Consider the following 24,499-nt stretch of genomic DNA (forward strand, 5'->3'; position numbering starts at 1 on the left):
AATGAATAGTTTAATAAAAGGGAATGAAGATGCGCACAGAAAATCATTTTCTTGTTTAGCCTTTTCCGCTTTTCAATTTTCTGTTCAACTTGAGTAAACTTCATATCAAATTCAGAATGGTTTTCACTCAGTGTGGTGACATCTTTTGTTAGAAAGTTACGATACTTTTCCAATATAAAGAATCGTTTTAAAAATCATTGTCAAAATATCTTCACTGCCCATTTTTTTGGCAAATTATTGAAAACCTAACTGAACAAACTCAATTAGGAAATTAGAGGGCAAAACACAAGATTTTCCTAATTCTTTTATTCTTTTGTACATTGCTTTTCTTCTGATGATTTTGAATAATGCTTTTAAATTAAACCCAGTTTAAAGGCAGAAATCGTATCTTAATAAATTATTTAATACTTATTTCTACTCAGTCGATGAAATTTGCTGGAACACTATCATTAGAAAAAAGATCTTGAACACTAAAAAATACTGTTCTATGTTATCTCTGAGTGTTATATTTGAATATTTATCAAGGATTGATTACAAAAAAATTAGTTCGATGTAAGGTACAATTGATCGATTGTAAATGGTTAAAATTTAAATGATAATGCTGGCTTTGATTAAGGTAATTAGTCATATAAATACCAAAAAATGCGTAAAGGGAAATATTAAAGTTAACTTGTGAACTTTCAACTCGATGATGGCAACATTTAACCTATCAAACTGTTATTACAGTGAAACTATATTGAATGCGGAAACCTAGATGTTGCATCTGTAAATCAATTTACGGTTAAAATTTCATGATCATGTGATCTCGCTAGACCCGTACATATTTTCCGTCGCTGTGGCCAATCAAGAGAACCATTAAACGATTAAACTAAATGTAAATTTATTTTAATAATAAATTTTTGGGTCATTCGTTCATTTTGGCTAATTGCATAATTTGTGATAAAATGTACTTACGCTAAATGCCAATAAGCCACGCAGTAACTGTTTCATAACTGTACTGTACATACCTAAACCAATTCATTATGGAATCCGAAGTGATTCTTATCTTTAAATTGAGATATACTTGTCTATTAAGAGCTTTGTGAAGCTATAAATATTTATCAAAGGTACCAAGATGTCGTTTTTTACAAGTGACTTTTTCGATTTTAAATAATTAATAGTTATATGGTTAATCCGCTTAGATCGAGTCACAATCGAATGAATTTTAGCACTCGGGATAAAAGAAATTAAACTTGTTATGATTTGCTCGTTTAAAACTCATTAGCTGTTCAAACACTGTCCTATTAAATGGCTTCGTTACTCCTGTCTAACTCAACTCTATTGTTTGAAGTTTTTTACATTATCATTACTCAATGGAAATTAGAAATTGTCCAGGTTTTCATTCATGTTATGTTTTATTATGTATTTAATGCAATTTCTTGCAGATTTGCTCATTCTTATTATACAGAAAAAGATAGCTACAATTCAAACTCACCTGATTATTATAATACAAAACTAAACGAAAAGCTGGGCAAAATTTTTTTTACATATCATGAGTCTTTTATTTCTAGAGGAAAGTCACGCAATAATCAGGAAAACTTTTCGCGAACATACATTTTGTAAATCGATTATTCTTGGAACTGAATCATTTCAGAAATTCTGTCGAAAGAAAATGAACGAAGCAAATCAATCAGAAAAGAATACAAAAGGGCAAAAAATTGAACTAAAAAAACACTTCGTGTTTTACAAAATTCTCACCATCAATGAGTAGCAACAGATGGAAGCACCAAGTTGTATCATGAAATGCTGGTTCAAATGAAGAAGTAAACGAAAGCAACAGAATGAGAAGATTGCACAGCTGTACAAGCCTATTTAGCCTTGCTGAACAAGTTTGCTCGTTTTATATCGATTTATGGTTTCGAGTAAAATCGAGTTTGTTATCCATAAAAGAACAGAAAAGAAAGCGAAGATTCTTTCTCCTTTCTTCTCTTTCTCATCTAAACTGGAAAGATATTTTTGTGCGCATCTTCATTTTGATTAAACTAAACATTCCTTATTCACTTTCATCTCAATTCCCTCTTTTACCCAGTTGATGTCAAGTCAAACAAGTCATGATAACTCATTATTTATAGTGACAAGTAAAACTTTCTCACTTTTACCAAGTTCATCGCATAAATTCATAGTTTAATAATTAAAGAATCCAAATTTCATTTTGTGATTTCCATTTGAAATTCCCAGTAAATTGAAAGCAAAACTTAGAAAGACTTTAGTTTCCTTTTCTGTTGTTCATTTCATATCCGTGTCTTGTGTCTTCAACATTCATATAAGTTGGCTTCGTGTTTAATGTTTAGTGTTTTGGCCTCATTTCCATTAGTAATTTACTCATCCGAATGTGACTGTTGATTGTTAAGTGAAAGTTCACTCTTTGTTATTCATCACTTGTTACATGTCTACATATTCATTGTTTAAAAATTGGTAGTCTTTTGTTGTTATTATAAAATCCCAGTTTCTAACTCCCAGTCAATATTATTCAATTTAATCATCAATCCATTCTCTTTCCATTGGCTATTGGCAGCCTTTTCAGTATCACGCAACAGTGTTTGTTGAATCAATTGCTTTTAGTTTTTGATTTAGGAAATTTTCCATTCATTCTTGTTTCATCATTTGATTACCTTTGATTCAATTTACAGCAACAATGTCTGAATCAGCATCCAACTTGAGACGTGAAAGCGTCGATTTGATCACATCTCAACTTTCCCAATCCCTGGCTGATTCCATTGAAGAAGCTGTCAACAAGTCAAATAATCATTTTGAATTTATACCGGAAATTATTCGTGAATCTCATTCATGCATGTGCAACACTCGAAAATTAATGTCCATTTTGGGTCAAGATTCAGTTTCATCTGAAAGGCAAAATGCAGGTGAACCAATAGTTGCAAGTAGACCTGCTGATGCCAATATACAGTCTTCTTCATCAACACCAGTTGCACCTGGATCATCATCATCTTCCTCATCAATATCGATTGCACATTCCATTGCTTCTGGCTCATCATGCTACACTGACCCTTGTTCACCTTTGGAAACAATTAGACTACTAATGAAAACTGCTTCACAGGAAAAGTCAGTCTTGACTGGACAACGACATCGACCCATTATTGTTGTTGGACCTGCAGGAGTAGGCAAGTCAAGCTTGCTCAGCCAGGTTTACACTTATTGCTCCGAGTGGCTATCTGCAGACTCTCAGGTTATTAAAGTGGTTCGACATATTGGACAAAGTCCATCTTCATCGTACACTTCAGAACTAATCAGATCACTTTGCATTGACATTACCCTTGTCTATGGGTTCGAAATGCGAACCGACATTGTCTACGAGTTATCCTCACTCTCCCTGTGGTTCCATGATTTGCTTAAGCAAATTGAGACAACTTGTCCAACCAACGATCTAGTCATTGTTTTGGACGATCTACACTTACTCAAGTCACTTCAAACATCAACCATTCTCGGTTGGCTACCATGGACTTTACCTCCCTCTGTCCACTTAATTTGCTCTGTAACCGAAGAGTCGGATGCTGTTGTGAGTCTACTTAAATCACGAATCCCAAGTGATAATGTAATCAAATTGACACCATTAGAGTCGACAGCAAAGATACTCTCAATGATTCTGTGTCGTCTTAGAGGTTACACATCCATCGTTGACCAACAAAGTGATACTCTGGATCAACCCTCGTCCAAGCCAAATGAAACACTGTTACCAGAAAAGGTTTGGCACCTTCTAAGTGAGCGTTTCAATGCAATCGTAAAAACAAATCCAGTCACACCGCTATATGTATCACTGTTGACCGACACTTTACTAGTCCCATTGATTTGTACCCCAAACTCAAGTGAACCCTCAACCAGACCAAGCAACCTTCCAGGACAAGAAGTGACTCCTTCAAGTGGGTCCAGCCATGCAACAGACTCCACCAGCCAAACGACTGAAGTCAACCTAAAGATGACTGACATTCCCATCACCATTGATGAGCTAATTGAAAAGACTGTGGATGAGCTACAAAAAAGCTTCCCTTGTTCAACCATTGATCGTCTATTAACTTATTTATCTGGAACACGATATGGATTACGAGAAGAAGAATTGATTGATTTAATTGGTAATGGAGATGAAACTGGAAACAACAACAAACATGACTCTGACCGTAAACAGTCAACTTGTGAAAGTGAAAATGATTCAAGTGATAAAAATAATGAAACTTGTTCCAATGTTAAAGAAGACAATAATCTCTTATCATCATTACATCAATTTGAATCAAACTCCATTTGGCCAGCTATTAAAGCCAAACTAAATCCCTTCCTCAAGGAATACTTTATCCTTGGTCGACCTTATATTCACTGGTCACATCGGATTATCTGTGAAACAATCAAACAACGTTACATTGTTGATACATTTGATTACAAAACAATTCACTCCAAGCTTGCAGACGCATTCCTACTTGGATTCAACGAGGTAAGTCCAACAATCATTACGACCATTTCATGTAAACCAAAAAAAAGGCAAAAAATTTTTATTCCTAAATCATGATTCAGCTCTTGAAGGTGAAAATTTACTCGCAATCTTTTACTTCTGTTTTGCATGCTCCACATGAACATCATGTTTCCAAGAGATTCAAGGTGAAATTTCAGATGGATGGAGGAAAATGTATAAAGAAGAGAGAAAAAAATTCTCTTTTGCTTACAACGAAAATCATATTTTCATTCTGTTTTACTGAATATAACCTGATTATACGTTATTTGCTTCTGTACCAACCAATAATATCAACAAATCTACAGCCTAAAACTGTTAAGGTGAAGGTAAAAAAAGAAACGAATAAAAGTAAAACATGATTTTGTTCTGAATGTTCGGGGATTTGGACTCTTACATTTACCTCCATTTATTGACAGAAGAATGCAAAAGGTAAAAATAGACAGGTAAATGCAGGGAAGAAAATGTTGAATTGTTCATGTAATAAACTTTCAGGAAGTTGAAGGTGAATTTAAAAGAGAAGGAGAAAAAAAGAGAAAGAAAAGAAAAGAAAATTATGAATTTTCATTTATCTCTTTCCTCATCACTTTGCCTGATTGAATTGAAACATCATTTATAAAAATTTGATTGAAATTTAGACAGACAACACTGGGAATGATGAGAATAAATTTTACTGTAAAACTTGTTTTTTTTTGCTTTTTCATGAAAGGTGAACGAAAATGTTGATTCAAAAAGACAGGTTGAAAGAATTGGAATGAATATAATGAATATAATGCATTATCATTTCGTGACTTCAATTCATGAAAGCTGTAATTCACTTGGAATGATCATAATAACTCAAACTGATGAAAACTGTTTACCCATGATGTTGATGATGATGATAATTATTTCACTCGGCAGCTTCAATAGTTTACGTCTAGTTAAAGATAATGATAAACTTTACTCGTTTTCACATTTCTCATTTTAATATCGAAATTTGAGTAAAAATTTTGATGAATTTTTACACTTATTTAGACTGATTAATCTGAACACCTTTTTTTTGCAGACTCAATGTTGAGCTTTGACTCAATGTTGGGCGCAAGTGAATACTTTGAAAGTTAATTAAATCAGCTCAATCATTAATCACGATGAACAGGTTACAGTAAAACATGATGACTTTACATTATTAATGATCTTTTGGTCAACAAATGGTTCAAGTAATTGTAGCAAATTGTTGTCCAGTTTAAAGATCAAACATTTTTTACTTTTATTGGTCAAATGTTCAACTTGCAAGTTTACCTGTAAATGTTATCAATCTTGTCCAAGGTTTCAACAAAGGAGAGACACTTTTAGTTATCAATAAAAAACTTAAACCTGACAGACTTTTATTGCTAGTAAAAATTGATTGGTTTCAACAATTTTATTAATTTTCAGCAAAATTTTACTTGCAATAGTAAACACTAACTGGGAGTGAAAAAAAACTCCCAGAAACAGTTTAAGCGTTTCATTGATATTTTTTGTTATTGAAAGTAAATCAAGTATAAATTTGTTGAAATTTTGAAAAACACATTGAAAGTGGACAAAATAAGTGGAAAGAATTGGATGAAAATTCAAGAAATAACAGGGAGGAATAATTTGATACAAAAAAAAGAGATTCGATTTTTAAGTGCTTTTTGTTTTTCATATTGATTGGATGACCATGAAAGACCGATGAATTAGAAAAAAAGATCATTGAATGTCTTGTTAGAGTAATCAACTTCAAAGTCCTTGACAATTTCAGGCAACGTCTTCTGGAATCGTCTCGTGCAAACAAAAATTGAATGGAACCAAATCAAAAATGTTTTAAGAATCGATTATCGCAGAAAGTGAATCGATTACATTCACTTATTGAATCGATTTAAACGCACAAATAAGGTTTAAATAATTAATAAGGTTCCTAACCTAACTTAACCTAACCTAGCCTAAGGTCGATCACAAGAGATTTAAAGATCGATTCTCATAGATTGATCGATTGGTCGATCATAATCATCGCATCATTCACTATTAATCGAGGATCTCAACCGAAAGATACCAGAAAAAGGAAAATCGAATAAAAAATATGAACATAATCGATTTTTTGAAAAATCCAGACTATTTATCGGAATAAATTGAATTACCTAACGACTTTTTCAGATTCAAAATTTCATAATCTTCATTGATCACGGAGTTTTCATGAACAGAGTGAATGGCGAAAGTAAAAGGTTAAAATCAATTTAAAACATCAATTTATTTCTGTGATTGTTGCTATCATTATTACGGTTACTTGTTAAAGATAAGTCTGTTTTACTTACCATTCCTATTACCACTTTGTTATTTGATCATCTTGAAATTGCATGATTTTCATCATTGATGAATGCGTCAGTTGAATCAGTCGATTTTATGTTTCATCAATTGATGATACAACAATTGGTAAACATTTTAAAATATGAAATTCATGGAATGATAATTTGATGAGAAAAAAATCCATTCAAATGATTAATTTACTTTTCGTTTCCCTGCAGCACAGCCAACATTATCTCACTGAATCAATTAAAAATAAATTATAATTATCCAAATGATTCTCTGTTTGTTTATTTTAACGTTTCACTTTCAATCCTTTCCATCCATTCCAACTCTTTCAACACTTTATTTTCACCTTTTCTCACTCTTTCTGATTAGCATTTCATTGAAGCTGACTAAATAAACATACAATGAAATGTTTATTCAATTCAATTACAGCAATTTGAGTCTACAATACAAGATAAATTATCGGAAAACAAGAAAAATAATAATCATGAAAAGCAACCAAATATCAACCAATAAATGGACAACTTTGAAATTTTGATTCATTTTCCGGTTCTCCTCCAAACTTCATTATTCAAGTTGAAAGTAAAAAACGAAAAATGATTTTCAAGTTTCATTTTGTCAACATTGGTCGAAGCTGATCAATTTGACTGATTGAAATTCGAAGCGATGATTAGCCTTGTTTGTCTGATCAAGTAGTTGCTAATCATGGATAGCAAGTCGATAATGACAGAGTAATATCATTAACTGATTGCCTGGATGATTGGCCACAATTTACAGAGTAAATGTAGAGACAGAAAATTGTGATTCTCTCATTAATATCATCATGATGGGGACAGATTTTGCGCCTTCAAACCTCTTCACCAAGATGAACATTAAAAGGTAAAAGGACAAAAAAAGTAAATGTTGATGCACAAATGATAATGGGATTGTTAATAGAGATGAATAAAAACCTGAATCCACTCATTTAACAAGTCAATTGATCGATGAAAAAAGACAGAATCAAGGATTGAGAGAAGACTCGAGATTGACGAAAAACTCAGAAAAGGAGAAAAAACAGTTTCTTCCTTTTCATCATTTTCATCTTACATTCCAATCCTGTATAATATTGTAATGAACAGCAGTAAAAAAAAGGGTTCTACTTTTATCTACCTTATCTTGTTAACTTGACCCAACAAACCTATTAATGTTTCCATGTCCAGAATAATGAATGAATCACTATTTTTATTTCATTTTTAGCCAGTAAAGTAGCAAGAAGAAGAAGAGAAGAAAAAAGATGTTCGAAGAAAACATCTCATCTTACCTTTTACCAGAACTTTTTTTTCCTTCTTCTCTCTTTGTGTTCCACCTTTTACATGAGGTAAAAGATTCACCCAAATCAACATAATGTCAACTCTTTCAATGTTGTTCTTGTTTGCAGTGACAACCTTTACCTTGGCCAGTTGACAGTTGCAAGTCAATCTAAACTTTACTTTTTTTCCTCCTTTTCTCAGGTAAAAACTTTCTCTCTTCATCTTCTATTAATGTTATTTCATTTTGAAAATTGATGTTTACTTATTTCGCCTTTTCCAACAATCTTGGATTCCCTCTTTTGCATCCTTTTTTTATACACAAATGGTGGCTATAATTAACTAATGGGTTAACAAGGTTATCTGAGATTGTAATTAGTTGAAGAGCAAAGTTTGAACTGTTTTGTGACTAAAATAACTTGTAAAACCAAAGGTTGAAAAGTAAAGAGCAAGACAAAATGCTTACAACTGAAAGGGAATCAAAAAAAGGTCTCATCTTAATCAACATTTACAGACACTATTTAATCCAACCTGGGAAACAAATGAGTTGATTAACTTTTACTTCAACCTTGTTTTGTCTCATTTGAAAAGGTTATTGATTTTGTTTAAACATTCAATCATGATTGAGGTGAAAGCGAACCAATGAAATGTAATTTTCAAAGATTAAACTTCAGTCGCTATTCAAAATGTGGGTTAACCTTTTGGGTCAGTAATGAAGGATAATGTTGCATTGATGGTCAATCATAAATTAAACGTCAAGATTGTTATTACAATGCTGTCTTTCTGGTAAAAGTATAAAAATGAAAAATTGATCAACTTGAAAAGGTCAAGAGAAGAAGCAATATTTCAAGTAAAAAAATTTACTAAAAGAGTCTGGTTTTCATCTGCAAATTCATTTTAACCAGTTTCATGTTGAAACTGTGAGTGAATGGAAGAAGCGCTAGAAATGAACAAAAGTTGTGTCAATTGATGAATGATTTTGTTCAATTTTCACTTTAACTCGGCCAATATTGAGGTTCAATTTATTGGCAAGTAAAGCGATTGATTACGTTTAACTTGTCAAACTGGCCATTGATCAAGTAACAGCCTTTTGTCAATCAAATGCTTTGTAATTAGCATTTCATCAGTATATTAATCGAGTAAAAATAGAGGTAAAAATTATCGATTTTTAGTCCATTTTTTGGTTTGCTTTTCATGTGAAGAACTTATTTTTTCTCCATTTTGCGAGTTATTTTTTTATGGCCAATGGTTATCGATATTTGGTCAGCTTCAGTGTGAACATTTATCTGAATGACGAACAGTTGATTGTTCGAGTTTAGATGTTGTTTCATCTTTAGCTTGATAATTGTTGCATCTTTTGAGCAACACCTTTTGGCTGAAAGAGATCATTGATTTAAATCAATTTTTTCACTTCTCTTGTTTGATCAATCCAACTGTTAACTGAGTTTGTGTTTGCTTCGAGTCTTCACTGTTTATGGTTCAATTTCAATCTTGTTTAACATTCAAATAACGTCTCAATTTATGGCAACGAAATAGCAATTTGATCGATTTTCTTATTCACCTTTTATTCGTTATTTACTTTGTGTTTTCTCGACTAATACATTGATCTGATTGTTCACCAAAACAATGCTTCTATTCATTGAGAACAACTAAAGTATCAAAAGTATCAAACTTGTCAACTGACCTGCTTGATTACCTGATCTAGATTCATCTGAAAACACTTTCCTTTCATAAAACAATTGATGACAGAAGTCAATATCAATTGATAAACTTGTCGAGTCCAAGAATGAAATGGTTTGTAAATGAAGAATCGATTGGTCGAGGCAATCTTTCAAAGTCATTTTCTATGCAAGAATCCAATCGATTTACATGAAAATGACTGAATCGAGATTGACTTCGAGTGTTTAATCCTTTCGAAGGGAAATTTTTCTCACTTTTATTACGTTTATTAAAATGACTCGATTCCATCGTCTGTCAATATTGATTGGATTCTGGGAAAGCTTTGAGTTTCCTTCAAATAATCAAATACAATTGAAATGGTAAACTTTCATGACACAAAATGTTGATGTAACTACACCAAGTGATGCCAATAATCCCTCCCAGTGCATGTTACCAGTTTTACAGAATAATACAGAAAATCATTTGGAAATGAATTAAATTTATTTATCATCATGTTCAACAAGAAGTATCCTGATAAAAGGCAGACGAACAAAAAGAGGGAATAAAAATGAAGAGCAAAAAAAGATGTTGTTTTCCAGGTTATTTAGGTGACCATTACAAGTAGAGAGAAGAAGCAGAAGAAGAGCAAAAAAAATGATGATAAATACACATCACAGGTTCTCAGCATATTTATCATCATTCCTTTGTCATCTCGTTCCCTCTTCTTGACCAAATACTTTCTTGTCATCCTTCATTTTACTCTTTCCTTTTCAATTTCAAACATTCTCTTATCTCCTCCTCATCATCATCTTCATCTTCCGTTGCAATCTTGTAAAACCAACGTTTTCGAGTTTACTTTTCTTTCTCTCTTAACCAACTCTTTACAAAATACTATTCTTGTCTTTTGTTGTCAACAACAATTCTGGTCAATTCTCAGAATGTATCTATCTTAGAAATTCTGGAAACATGTTTTCCTCGAGTTTCTCTCAACTTCTTGCAAAGCAATCGAGTCGCTCAAAAGGGCAAAAACTTGCTTATCCAATTAAATGTCAACCTTTACTGGAATCAATTATTATTGATATTTCAACTTGAAATTTCGAGCCAACTTTGATGACATTTAAAACTCTAATGAAACATTTTCAATCATTTTTTGAGCTTCCAACTTTTCCAGATTCTGGATCCAATTTGACCAGTTGCAACTCACCTGTAAATTAGAGGTTTGATTTATTGCAATTTCACCGACAAACTAGAGAAGTAAAAAAATGCAACTTTACCTTTTTTCACCTTTTTCGAGTTGAACCTTTTTCTCGCCACTTTTTCTCTCTCAATTTTCCTTTCAACTTTTCCCTGAAAAGAAAATTAACCGTCAAGTTTGACATTACATTACATGATTGTTTTCACCCAAAAAACTCAACCAAAAGATGTTTACAATGAACGAGAAAGAAAAGAATTTTTTTCTTCTTTTTTCTCCAACCTTCATTTCTTTCCAATTTCTAATCATTATGAGCCATTTCAATGAGTGAAGTCTGATGAAAGGAAAGAGTCTTTGTGATTGAACAAAAAAAACTAATCATCATGACTATTGAATAAATATTCATTTCAAGTTTACATTGAAAAGTTAATCAAAGAGCAAATTGAAAGTTGACAGTCAAAATGCAGATGAGTTCAATTTTGCATCAAATTAGTTTTGAAATGCATTTATATGTTTGTATCATTTGATACCTGACAAGATTCAGTTTCAATTTCAGGCCAAAAAACAAGCAAACTTCAATTCATAATTCAATATCCAATTGCAAAAACTGTGACTGGAAGAAGAGAAAAAAGTCATCAATAGAAACATCTTTTTCTATCTTCTTCAACATGTCATTTCACTCTTTAATTTAAAGGTAAATATTCAGGTGAACTCGATTGAGCAGAATCGAGAATATGCATAAACATGAGCCTGAATATTGACGCCATTTCTGTTGCATGATAAATTTGGAGAAAATTCATATTCCAATCAAGATCATGAATGTTGAATGTAACTAGTTGAAGAGCATTTAATCATTTGCTGAAGGAAATAGAACAATTGAAAAGGGAAAAAATCAATTTTTTAAATTTACTTTTAAATTGACTTTGAAATTCAATTTTTACTTTCAATTTTCAAGTTTTCATTTCAACTTTAAATTCATAACAATTAGTTGCTTTGTCATCAACTCCCAGTTGACTGGGAGTGAAATCCATCTGCTAACATGAACCAGATTTAAAGTGCATGAGATATTAAGTGAAACTTTTTTTTCGCAAATTTTTTTCTCTCTTCTGTTGAATCCATTTTGTTCATCTTTTTTGCAACCTTAATCATCGTCTTTAAACCTGATGTTAATAAATTATCGCTTCGTAAACACTGAGTTTCATGATAAAAATGAACCATTACCTTGTCATGTACAAAGTCTACCTGTTAACATTTCCTTGCATTATTAAGCTCAGGTAAATAATTATACTTTTATTGCAAATTTTCGCTTCTTAACCTTTTCATGGACTAATCAGTTGTTCAAAGGTAACAAAACCAAAGTCGAGTTGCATAAAGAAGAAGATGCATTTTCATCATCAGCATCATCCATGATTACCCTTGAAACGATTATGCTGAAAATAGCTTTTGACAGAAAAGAAAAAGAATTTCGAAGAAAATTTTTATGAAAAACAAAAAGTTCGCAAAGATTTTCTTCTCACAGTCTTGACCTACTCTTGATAGTTGCTTTTATTGGTGATCTCGATGTCTTGGGTCTTGAATATGATTACATTTATAAGGCAATAAACTTGTATCCAAATGAAATATGGAAATTGTTGGCTACTGTTTTGATGATTTTTGGTAAAGAAATGGTAAAAACTGATTTTCTGTAAACATTTTGCAACCTTTTATCATTGGTTCCATTGTTAATCAACTGTACTTAGACTTTCACTGACCATTGTACTTCGTTTAAATACAATATATCGTTGAGTCAATATTTGATTAATGAGTTTGCTTTACACTTTTCCTCATTGGCGAATGTAAAAAGAAAGGAAATGTTGAAATGAAATATTCTGCCTTGAAACAAAATCACTGTTTTCATGGGCAACCTTTTTATTGATAAATTATTGTCAAGCAAAAGTGAATCTTGCACTTCATCAGATGAAACTTTCATCACAATATTATGTATCAACATCTCGACAATAGATTATGTTAATGTTAAATGGTCTTCACTTGAACGATTTTCATACCAAAATGGCAATAAAGGTGAGAAAATAGATTGAACAAGTTTTTCCTTTTATTTGGTTCGCTTTTAAAATGGATATTGATCGTTAGTCGAAGAGCGAACAAAAAAAGTTGAAGTCAACTTTTTAAATTAATCAACTCTCGATCATAATTATCTTCTTGTTTGACCTTTTCTTGTTTGGATATTTTCAAAGGTAAAATTGTTAATGAAGGTTGACGAAGAGTTGACGTGATGGAAATGCTATTCAAGTAGACAGTTGAATGGTAAGGTTGAGTTTACTCTTTTGTTGGTTTACACTTTAAAGTGATTCCATGTAAATAGAAGATTGAAGTTTGGATAAATCTGAATTTCATCTTGAATTGAGGTTTGTTGGTCTGGTCTTTCAGTTTACTTTCTTGCAGGAACAATGAAGAGTAAATATTCAAGATGACAATTGATGTCTATTGTCAAGATAATGATGCAAGTCAAGTTGATGTCGAACAGAAGGAAAATGTCTTTTCTTTCGTAAACTACACTTGCTTCATGTTGCAAGGGTTGATGATAGTGTTTCTCATCGATGTTGCTTTTTGTTTTTGGCTTTCAACGAAAGAAAGAGTTCACAAGTTGACAGAGTTCATGTTTACTCTACATGCTTGATTAACATGGTAACATTTCAACTAACCAATTGATGAGATAACAAATTGTTACTTTTATTGCTACACTTAATCAGACTTCAGTGTGAACAAATAAATTGTACCTTTCGTTGAAACTTCAAAATGACCAACCAAAACTGTTTCTCACTGAAACACTGACATTTCAACAAAAATATTCAATCAAAGTTTAGTTTATCTTTCGAAACTAATCAACGCAAATTCGAGCTATTTTTATGATCGTCTTCAGTTATTGTCTGTTAGAACATGATGAATTCAGAAAACATTGTTCGACTTTTACCCAAAAGTGAGTTTTCGAGCAACTTCTTTTGAATTTCTTTCGATTAAATGTTTTGGGAATTGGAAACAAATCAACGAAGGTGAAGTCCATGAACACATGACGAAGATCCAAGTAACAAAGATACACAAGACAGCACACTTATCGATTATCGATAATGATGTTTTGAATCATTAGCCTCTGATACGGACGATGAATGTGAGCATAATCATTTCGTTCAAATCGGTGTCTTGAGAAGTTCCTCGAGCGCAGACATCATCAGTTGAATGAACATGGTTAACGAAAATTCACTGTATCAATGCTTCTTACGATTAGTCTGAAACTCGATTTAAGACAAGAAATTTTATTTCTTCCACAGCAATGCATAATGACAAATGATGCAGCTCAAGGTTTTACAGACAACTCATTATTTTCAAAATGTGTTTCAGTATCTTTCAGTTAATCGTGTTTGGTTTTGAGGAAACTCGTGCATCTTTTCATTGATGGATGATAGCAACTTTTGAAGAAACGATTGGTTTTAGAAAAGCGACCTTCGAATGTCAGAGATTTTCTGACGAGTGATTTGAAGCTTAAAGTCAAACAATTCAATCAATATCGAACGAAAATAATGATTAAGAGTTTATTTACTTCGATACAGTTTTGCTCAAAGTGTATCATCGAGTTGTTTTGTCCATATTTAATGAGAAACTTGTCAGGATGAGACAATTGTCTGATGGTGTGATAGAGTTGATTTGGATGCAATAAACATTTCATGAGTCTCGAGGAACAATTTTGACTAAAGATGCGAAAAAATCTCAACATAATTGCCATTAATCTTTATCAGCGATTCTCCATGTTTACCATAAAATAAATAAGCTGAATAGATGGTCTCATCCTTTCATTATTATCATATTTTTTGCACATTGCCTTTTGAATAGCATTACTGAACAACTGGTAAACCCAATATTAACCAGAATAAGAAAGGAAAAGATAAAAACTGTTTACTATTTACATCACTTTTTATCCGTTGATGAACCAATCACTTTTAATAATCATTTTCATCTTCTGTGTTTAGCTTCACTTAATTATTAAAGGGAGGAAAAGATGAAATTGAATGAAGACAATTTAAATAAATTAATTGAGCTAATTATGCAGTAAGCGAGTGAAAAGACAGAAGAAAAAGAATGGAAAAAAAGGTTAATTGGAAGAAGGACATTTTTTTCCTCTTTTCCCTCAGGTATCAATTCCGAATCATTCATGAACATTTTTACCTTGAAGATGATTAAGATGAAAGTTGATCAATCTAATAATTTTGTCACAAATGACTTGACAGAGAAAATTAATTTTAATAATTTCTTCGTTTACTCGATTCAACTCGAAAGGTTATTTCGAGTAATTTTTTCATCAACACTTTCGTCTCACAAGGGAACCTCGTGTGGAAAACGGTGTTTTATTTTTTCGTCATCAATGATGTTCTACACGAAGTGCCATGTTTCATGAAATTGGGCGATTAACAGATTCGCGAGATTCCCTGTGTTTGCTTTTGTGATTTAATTCATGAATAAAAGGAAAATCAGGAGAAAATTAAAGTGAAAATGTAAATGAATGGAGTGAAGAAGGAAAGGAAACTCATGATAAACTTGAAAACATGGAAGGTAAGAGTTTGATGAGGGATGAAAAAAGGCATTACTGTACCGAGCTAATGGTGATGCTGTTGATAATGAAGTTTCACATCATTTAACTGAAATCAGTTTCTTTGTTTTTCATGGGAAATCCTTTTGTTTTCACCAATTTACATACAAATGTTTTATGATGAATTAAGAGGGAACCTTAAAAGTGACTTGAAAAGTTGAAGGCAAGTGAAATGCAACCAAAAGCGGTTGACAATGCAGATATGAAATGGATTCAGTATTCATAATGATGCTTTTAACCAATGATGAACCATTGTAAAGTAACTCTGAACCATAATCATGGAATCACGAAATGGGTCAAATGTCATTGAATTTTATTGCCAGAAAAGCTTATTACAGTAAATGCTTTTGACGAGCAAATTGCACTCGCACCAGTTGACACAAAATTTTACAATTGTTTCAATGGATTGACACGGAATCTAATTAACCAGAAATAATTTTATTGCAAAATTTCTGGTGCAAATGAGAAGTTGAGAAAATTTCGTCTTAAATTGCAATTAATTTGATACAACTAATTACCTAATCAACCATTTTGGGTTTGCATTTCTGTTTCTCGATGCTACGTTTGACTAAACAACTCTTTAATTGGGTTGAGAAATGAAGTGAAATGCTGTTTAATACATTGTTATTTGAAGCAAAAAATGAAACATTGTCCATTGGCATTATGTTTGTCTTCTCGAAGTTGACCTTTGTTTGCTTGGTATAATAATGTTTTGTAAATCTTTTGAGCTTTCGAGCAAATAGAACTGTTAAGAAAAAAGTTAATAAAATTCAAGGGACTGCATTCAAATCGACTTGAAATCAGATTCATTCAATTTTACTGATAGTTATTTCTCATGTTCATGTTTCTTACCTTGTAAGCTTCCATTGTTTGGGCAATATAATGTCCAATGTTCAATATTCCTTCGATTACTTGATGATCGTTGATCATTAATATGGAAAGCGAGCAGAAAATTATTCATTTGATGGACACAAAGAAGGAAAATATCGACTGTTAACCCCAAAAATTTGCTAGCATACAGACTGAGAGTGAGACCATTGATTTTTCTGAATATTTTTCACTTTGAACCGAAATTGTTTGAGTCGAACTCAATTTATTCATCAAAGTGTGTCTTGAGATGTTTTTGCATTTTATTGCAGATTATTGATTCTAATGTTTATTGTAAATATTAATATTTAACGTTGGAAACGTTTCTTGTTTTACCTGAGCTCGCTTATTAACAGATAAGATCACGAATTTGAATAATAGAATTCAGACCATGATTTCGCATTTTTACATCTAATTAGTCGACCTTGTGAAACTTTGCAAGCGACAATTAATTCCAAAGCTTACAACCAGAACTTAACAAACCTGAGCGAATAAATTTCTTTTCTATTGTGAAATTCACTCAATTGCACAGAAAAGTTTCGTTTTCAAAACAATACAATTGAATAAATGATGCTAATGCACTTGTCGGGAAATCGTAAGCCACGAAAACTAAATCAGAATCCAATGTAAAACTAAATGCTAAGAAGTTACTAATAAGTAACTCAGATGCTTTAATTAGTTGATATTAACCGATAAACCAACTAAATAGTCTTGTAACCAGAATATTTTGTGTCAACAACTTGAAAGGATAAAGCTAATTCTTATTAGAATTGTCGTTATTAAACTCAACAAAAGGCAGCATCTCCAGAGTCATGTAATGTTGACAGGTTTCGCTTATTATTGCAATTAATGCAGAAACTCTGACAAAATATTAACTTCCCTTACTTGAATCGTCATAATTGCCTTTCTAAATAAAAGGCAATCCATAATAATCAGCCACATTAACCATGATTCACTCAATTTCATCGAGTTTCAGTTTATGACCAGAAGCTCTTTTCCATTTTTTTCAAATTCTTTCAGTCAACAGATCATTAAAGTTGTAAGTTGAAATTGTAATGAAATGATGGACTGATCAGAATGTTTCAATGAAAGTATAACTTCTGTGGTGCAAATTACATTTACTATTGTCGAGCCAATTGATTTGATGAGAAAAAAGTATTGATCAGAAGAAATTGACAGAAGAATAATGACAAAGTACTCAGCTCAATTGCTTTATTAATATCTAGAACATGGAAGAATAATGTGCTTTTCAATTTTTATGCTCATGATTGTTCAATATTCATGATACTGTATTTATAATTGGCTTTATACAAGCCTCTTGAGATGGATACATCCTTTTGTTTCGAGTGGTCACTATGGAGTTTGAAAAGACTTATAACATTAAACAGATCGTTTGCATTACATGCCTTCAATATTCCCTTGTATTCAGGATAATTAACTTAATATGAGATTCTGAAGAAGAGCATGCTAGAGATGAAGATGATGGTAAAAGAAAACGACTTTGCCTTTTCATGAATTTTCATTACAATTTCCAGTTTCTCATAATGATGTTATTTGATAATAATAACAGCTTGATAACTTTTTTTTACTCCTTTTTACCTTCCATCATCATCAAGGAAAAGAATTTTTTTTCTCTCATGACTTTTTCGTTCCCTGGTTTTTTTCACATTTAACATGATTAAATGATGAATTTGTTGTTGTATTGAAACTTGAAAAAAAAGTGAAGAGCTTTTTGTAAGGAAAAATGCACAAAGAAAAATTATTTTCTTTTCCGCCAATTTCAACATTAATTGGGAACAAGTAATCTTGAAAGAAACATTGCCAATATAATGAGATATCATGATAGCATTATGATATTTTTAGCACAAAAATTAATCCAAATCCCAATGACGGGTGAGTTTATTATGTTATATAAAAATCATCTTAGCAAATGTCAATTTCTTGCTCTAACCGTCAAACTTATTTCACCAAATGATTATCTCAATCCAAGTCAATGAATCTCTAGAATCAAGGCGATTATGAGCATTGAATGAAGTTCAATTTTTTCCAATACTGTGACTCTTAGGCTTAACATAGCAACCAAGCTCGACCGACAAGTCAAGCCTTCTAAGTTGATCCAGACAGGCTAACCAGGCTCAAGCATAGTCGAATGCAAAGTTACATTTATATTTTTCACCGATACTTTTAACTCTTAGGCTTACATGACAAGCAAGTTCAACCGACAAGTCAAGCCTTCTAGGTTGATCTAGACAGGTTAACTAGGTTTAAGCATTTGAAAGTCGAATGCAAAGATAATTCAATTCATATTTTTCAAATTCTTGCTATTCTAAGGCTAAACATGCCATCCAAGCTCAACCGACAAGTCAAGTCTTCTAGGTTGATCTAGACAGGCTATCCAGGCTTAAGCATAGCGCAACATAGCCTCGAATGCAAAGTTAAATTTATAATTTTCCCAATACTCGTGACTCTTAGGCTACATGCCAACCAAGCTTAACCGACAAGTCAAGCCTTCTAGGTTGATCGAGAGGTTAATCAGGTTTAGGTCTCGTGAAATGGTCAACAGTTGATTAAATTAACCATTTTTATTGTTCGATTTCAAGTTGTTCAATCTTTTTTCATCAATTTTATGAGTTTACTTTGTAAACACACTTTTACATCGTTCATTCATCTCAAAGGACAAAAGGTAAACTTGATCATTCCGAAAATAGCATCTGCAAACAAAAGTCTTGAAATTAATTTCACAGGCAATGTTTCTCTCTATTCAGACGAGCAAACATTTGCATGTACTGAGAGTCACGAACCTTACCTTGTGTTTTCCATTGCAAACCATAACTTTAACTTCGAGCTGCAAGCCTCTAAAATGATGTTTCAATTGACCCAAATTAACATGATTACTCAAACTAGTTAACTACTTATTCAGTAATATTACATCGTGTAACATCAACTTGGGAATGCAACAGGTTTTTAGTCGTGTAACCAAACATGGAAGGATGAGACTACATGATAAATCGTAAATAGATTTTTACCTCTTTCCTGGTAATACAATGAAATTTTTCACTCTTATACAAGCTTTATAATCTTTACATGAACAAGAAATTTTCACTCCCAAAACTGAGCCAGAGTTGCGCCTAATGTCAAGATTATCTTGCCTTAATTGGCGTTAAGTTGAAGATTCAACAATTTGATCAATTTTCCTACAACTAAAAAACACTAAACCTGTCAACATTATTTTATGGAGGCAGAAAAAAGCGATAAAAAATAAATTGAATCTCTTTAAGGTTACCCATTTCATCATTGCATACAAATTGAAGCAAGTTTGTTTTATTTAGTTCATTTCCTATTATCATGATTGAATGGAAACAATGAAATTTCATTTGATTGAATATTTAAAGGTGCAATGAGAAAGCAATTTCGATGGCGATTTTTTTTCCTTTTTTATTCCCTTTTTTATTCGTTTCCTATTTCCATCAACTTTACAGTCCATCATGGTAGAGCATTATACTTTGCATACTCAAATATTAATAAGATACAGGATTGAACAATAATCTTTCAACCAACCTCAAGAGTGTGCAAACAGAATGTTGGAAGGAAAGAGAAACAAAAGTAAATACAATATTATTCTTGCAGAATTGTCAGCATTATTTATTCAGTAAATTTTCGTTCTAATTCAATTTCAATTTTTTCCTTTCTCTCCCTGCAAATCAAAGGTTTGCAATAATATTTTTTGCCATCCAGTGAGGAAGGAAGAAGAAGAAGAAGAATTTGGATTTTCTGTTGGTCAACATTTCATCATGTAATGGGAAATTTGTTGCGTTTGTTGAACAATCAAAATGCTGATAACAATAGTTATTGACTTGGGAATGCTGAAGAAGAAGCAAAATGACAAAATTGATATCGTTAACCAGTCTTGGGCCTCTCTCTCTCTTTACCTTGATAAATGTGCAACAAATTATGAGAATAATGATCGATAAAAAAAACAAGAATGAATCAATTATTCTATCGGTTATATACTAATTGAATGAACAGTTGAATGAATTGAATCAGCTGCATGCAATCAAATAATCAATAACAGCCAAATGTAGTAGACAAAAAATGGATAAAGTCAAAAGGCGAATAATAATCACTTTGATGGTAAAGTTTCCAGAATAATTGATTACGATGAGAAAGAAAATCTTTTCTTCTTTTACCTTTTTAAAGGTAAAAATCTTAAGCCGATTTGACAATTGTTTAAGCCAGTTTTTGGAGCAGCCTTTTGCATGATTTAATATCATTGTTGTATTCAATCTTCTCATTGGTATAAATGTTGCTCTCCAATCAATTTTCCTCTTCCAGAGTCTAATCATCAATTCAAATGCTTTTCCCAATATTTAAGCTGGTATAACTTTAAGGCGATTAAAGTTTCAATGTTTCAATGGAACCAAGATAATTATTAAAAAATGAATTGAGCACTTGAGTAAACTCAGTATGTTATGATGGATCTGATGATGACCGTAAATTAACCAGTAAATTGAAACTGGTCGATGAGTGAATGAAAATTGGTTTCGAAAAACTTGCAATGTCCATTGAGTGTCGATATAAAGAAAATGGATAAAATTTACTTTCTAAATGACCTTAGTGAATGAGGAACTAGAGCTCACCAGTGAGAATCGTTATTAGACATTCAACCATTTACCGTCGACACTACTTTGATCGGCGACTAGATGAGTTTGTGGGTTGTTAAGATCATTGAGTTGTAGCCACACGAAGCGAGTTTAAGTTGAAAACTTTGAGGCTTACAATGTCTTGTCTTGAACCCAGGCAACTTATCATACTCGGGCTTTTAATGATTCAAACTATGCTCTATTGGAGTGACGGATTGCTCTATTGTTTAAAAAAACTTTGTTCAATAAATAATGACAATAAAAATGGTAAATAAAATTTGTTGGAATAAATTTCATGAAAAATTTTTCGACTTGAAGAGAGGCAAAAATTCTGGTAACATAATGATGATTCTGCAGTCTAATAATGAACAATGTCTCTGAATGCTGCAACATTGTTGGTCTTTTAACCAATCATTTTACCACTTTATTAACATTGAAGAATGAATTTTGTCGCAAATATCGGAAAAAAGTATTGAAAAGAATTGCAGAGTCAGAATTTTGTTCCCTGTGAAAACAGTTGATTTTACCGTTTCATTTGTTCATTAAAAAGACAATTTTCATCAGGTTGGACCAAAAGTGATTCCTCATTGTTTCATTAGAGTAGCTGACTAAGTGATTATTGAACTTTTAGTTTCTCCCTTTCATTATTGATCAACTAATATCAACCTTTTTCAACATTTCACCAACGAATTATGAATCAACCTTGTCTTCATCTATATTAATGCAGCACATAAACTGTTATCATTTTTGATTATCGTTGGAAAATTCGTTTCATTCGATTCCTTCCCCAACGAAATGCACTTGAAAGAGAAGGAAAAAGCGACTCGAAAAAATCGAGATTGAGACAAAAGAATTACTTGAGCAAAGGTTAATTAGGTATAAAATGAAAGGGATTTATCAAATTGGCTCGGAAGGATAAACATGAACTAAATGAAAATGGTATTAATTTGACAGAGATAATTAGTCGGAGAAACATTGAAACGATAAGTTGAAATGCAAACTCAATAATGGTTGAAGGAAAATTTCATTTTCGTTATTCTGTTGAAGATATTTAAGGTTTGATTAAATGTCTCAATTTTCCTGTTCATATTAAACTTTGTGTTGGTTGAAAATATCAACATTACTTGATTTATTATAACTTGAACTAACCATTCTATCTTTCTAAATGTTCAATTTGACTTATTAGTCATGATTTACCTTTAATCTAAATTCATTTTCAATTTTTGACTTTTTTCACTTTTTCTCGTTTCATCTTCCAACATCACCAATAATGTTTCTGACTAACATTCAACACTTTATTCACTCATAGTTCATCATCATGAACTTAATGATTAATAATTAGTTTTGACCTGATAAGTCATTTAAGTATTAACTATGAAAAACCCTTATTTTGACCTTTTCCCATACATTTCACCATATGAAGCTACTGAATAAAGAACCTCTGGTATTACTCGATATTTTTACATATCGTTAGCTTCCTTTCATTGAGACAAATCTGTCGGTAACATTTGTTTACCTGTACGACTCATAGTTCATGAGAAAACCTCAGTTTCTCCATGAACTATGAACCCTCCAAAGTCCTAGGGAAAGTGTCCACTGTACCTCAACCATTCAACCTAATAACTTGATCCTTTCTTTAATCATTTACTATTCACCTACTCTAACTAACTACAACACCTAATTTCACCCCTTAAACCTAGAAGCTATTTTGACCCTTCAACTTGACCATTTTTACTTGCTTAAGCTATTTTCAACCTCTTGCTATCAACAAACACAAATCCCTAGAGGAACTCACATTCCTTGGTTTTCTTCCACTCATTCATCTTAACCGTCAAACAAACTCTTACTCACCGAGGACTCAAAAGGGCTGTCTTACCTGCCCTACTATAAATACCTAAAATGTCACCTTAACACTCATGGTGTATATTGTATGTCGATGGTGTATCTTTGTCTTGTATTCAGTCTGTTTTTGAGCTTAACTAGATTTTGTATCATTATTGTATTGTCTTCCTTGGTGTTAATTTACATTTAGTTGAATTGTCAATTGCTTCTTCATCATCTTCAACAATTTTGAATAAACTTATTTGAATTGAATATTTTGACTTCATGTCAGTTTGGTCTGAATATTGACCGTGTGTTTTGTTTCATTTAATTCATCTTTAACCTTATTAAATTCACCATCATAACCAACAGGTTATGGGCCCAGTCACGCTTTGCTGACTTGTGTTTGTTTGTCACCAGCATTTTGATACTAAATCTTTGAGCCTGAATATTGGCTATTGTGTTTACATTTGTACATCATCTTTCTGAATATTCATCACCGACAACACCATCATGATTACCAACGACATCCAAGTGATAAAATTAACCAAAACAAATTATTATGTTTGGAAACGATCCATTGAAACCATCTGTAAATCCAAAGGAATACTTCCAGTTCTCGACGGTTCATCATCACGTCCATCTGAATATACTGCTGATGAGATTCTTACTCTCACTCAACGTGACATCACCAGAAGAAACACCGAAATCAATGAATGGGATGTCAAGGATTCCACTGCTCAACAACTAATCATGCTTAGCATTGACTCCGAAGATGTAAGTCTAACAAGTTTATTTATTAACGCTACCACTGCTCATGAAATGTTTACCAATATAATTAATTTTCGAGAAGAGCGAACGAAACAAAGCTCATTTAGTGTTAAAAGAAAAATCATTGAAGTAAAGTTCACTTCGGCTCACACAGTTGCTAGTTATTTCTCCGAACTTGAGACTGCTATTAAGTTAAATAAAGATCGTAAAATTGATGTTGATGAAGAAAATCTTGTAATGAAAGTTTTAGATGATTTACCGATTGTTTATGAAAATTTCCGACAAAATATTGAAATGAGAATTGATACAGGTGATTCAATTACCTTAGCTCAGTTGAAAGCAAATCTCTTACGAACTGAGAAACGTTTGAATGGAGGTAATCCTGGTAAGAAAGGTGAAGCTCTGTTAGTTAAACCTGCGAATAAATTTCATTATAATGTGAAAGATAAGTTTTGTTTCAATTGTGGATTGAAAGGACACCTGAAAAATGATTGTAGACGAAGACCAAACAACAGCAACAACAATAATTTCAATAGAAATAACAATAACTACAATCAAAGAAACAATCTGAATTCTCAATCAAATAACTTCAGAAATAATTCAAACAGATTTACCAATCAAAACAGAAGTAACAACTATTCCAATAATAACAACAACTCTAACAGACATAATTACTCGAGCAATAATAACAATAATTTCAGAGAAAATAGGAATTTCCAGCGTCCTAGCAATGTTAACTTACCGTCCAACAGAAATAATTATTTAAACAGGAATAATGAACAACAAGCTAATTTAGCTTTGAACAATAATGAAAATGAAATGAGTGAA

At 32.0% G+C, this 24,499-nt stretch overlaps 1 protein-coding gene across 1 annotated transcript in view; it reads left to right on the plus strand.

Moving 5' to 3' along the window:
* The first annotated feature begins 2,068 nt into the window (after nucleotides 1–2,068).
* Nucleotides 2,069–24,499, plus strand: part of LOC107362041 (uncharacterized) — a 52,903-nt gene continuing 30,472 nt past the window's right edge. The window contains exon 1 of the mRNA XM_015929035.3: nucleotides 2,069–4,477. Coding sequence (XP_015784521.2) covers nucleotides 2,675–4,477 — 1,803 coding nt within the window. The 5' untranslated portion in view covers nucleotides 2,069–2,674. The remainder of the gene's footprint in view (nucleotides 4,478–24,499) is intronic.

Source organism: Tetranychus urticae, chromosome 1 (genome assembly GCF_039701765.1).
Source record: "Tetranychus urticae isolate SD_2017Ah chromosome 1, NJAU_TeUrti_SD_1.0, whole genome shotgun sequence".
In the NCBI taxonomy this organism is placed as follows: domain Eukaryota; kingdom Metazoa; phylum Arthropoda; class Arachnida; order Trombidiformes; family Tetranychidae; genus Tetranychus; species Tetranychus urticae.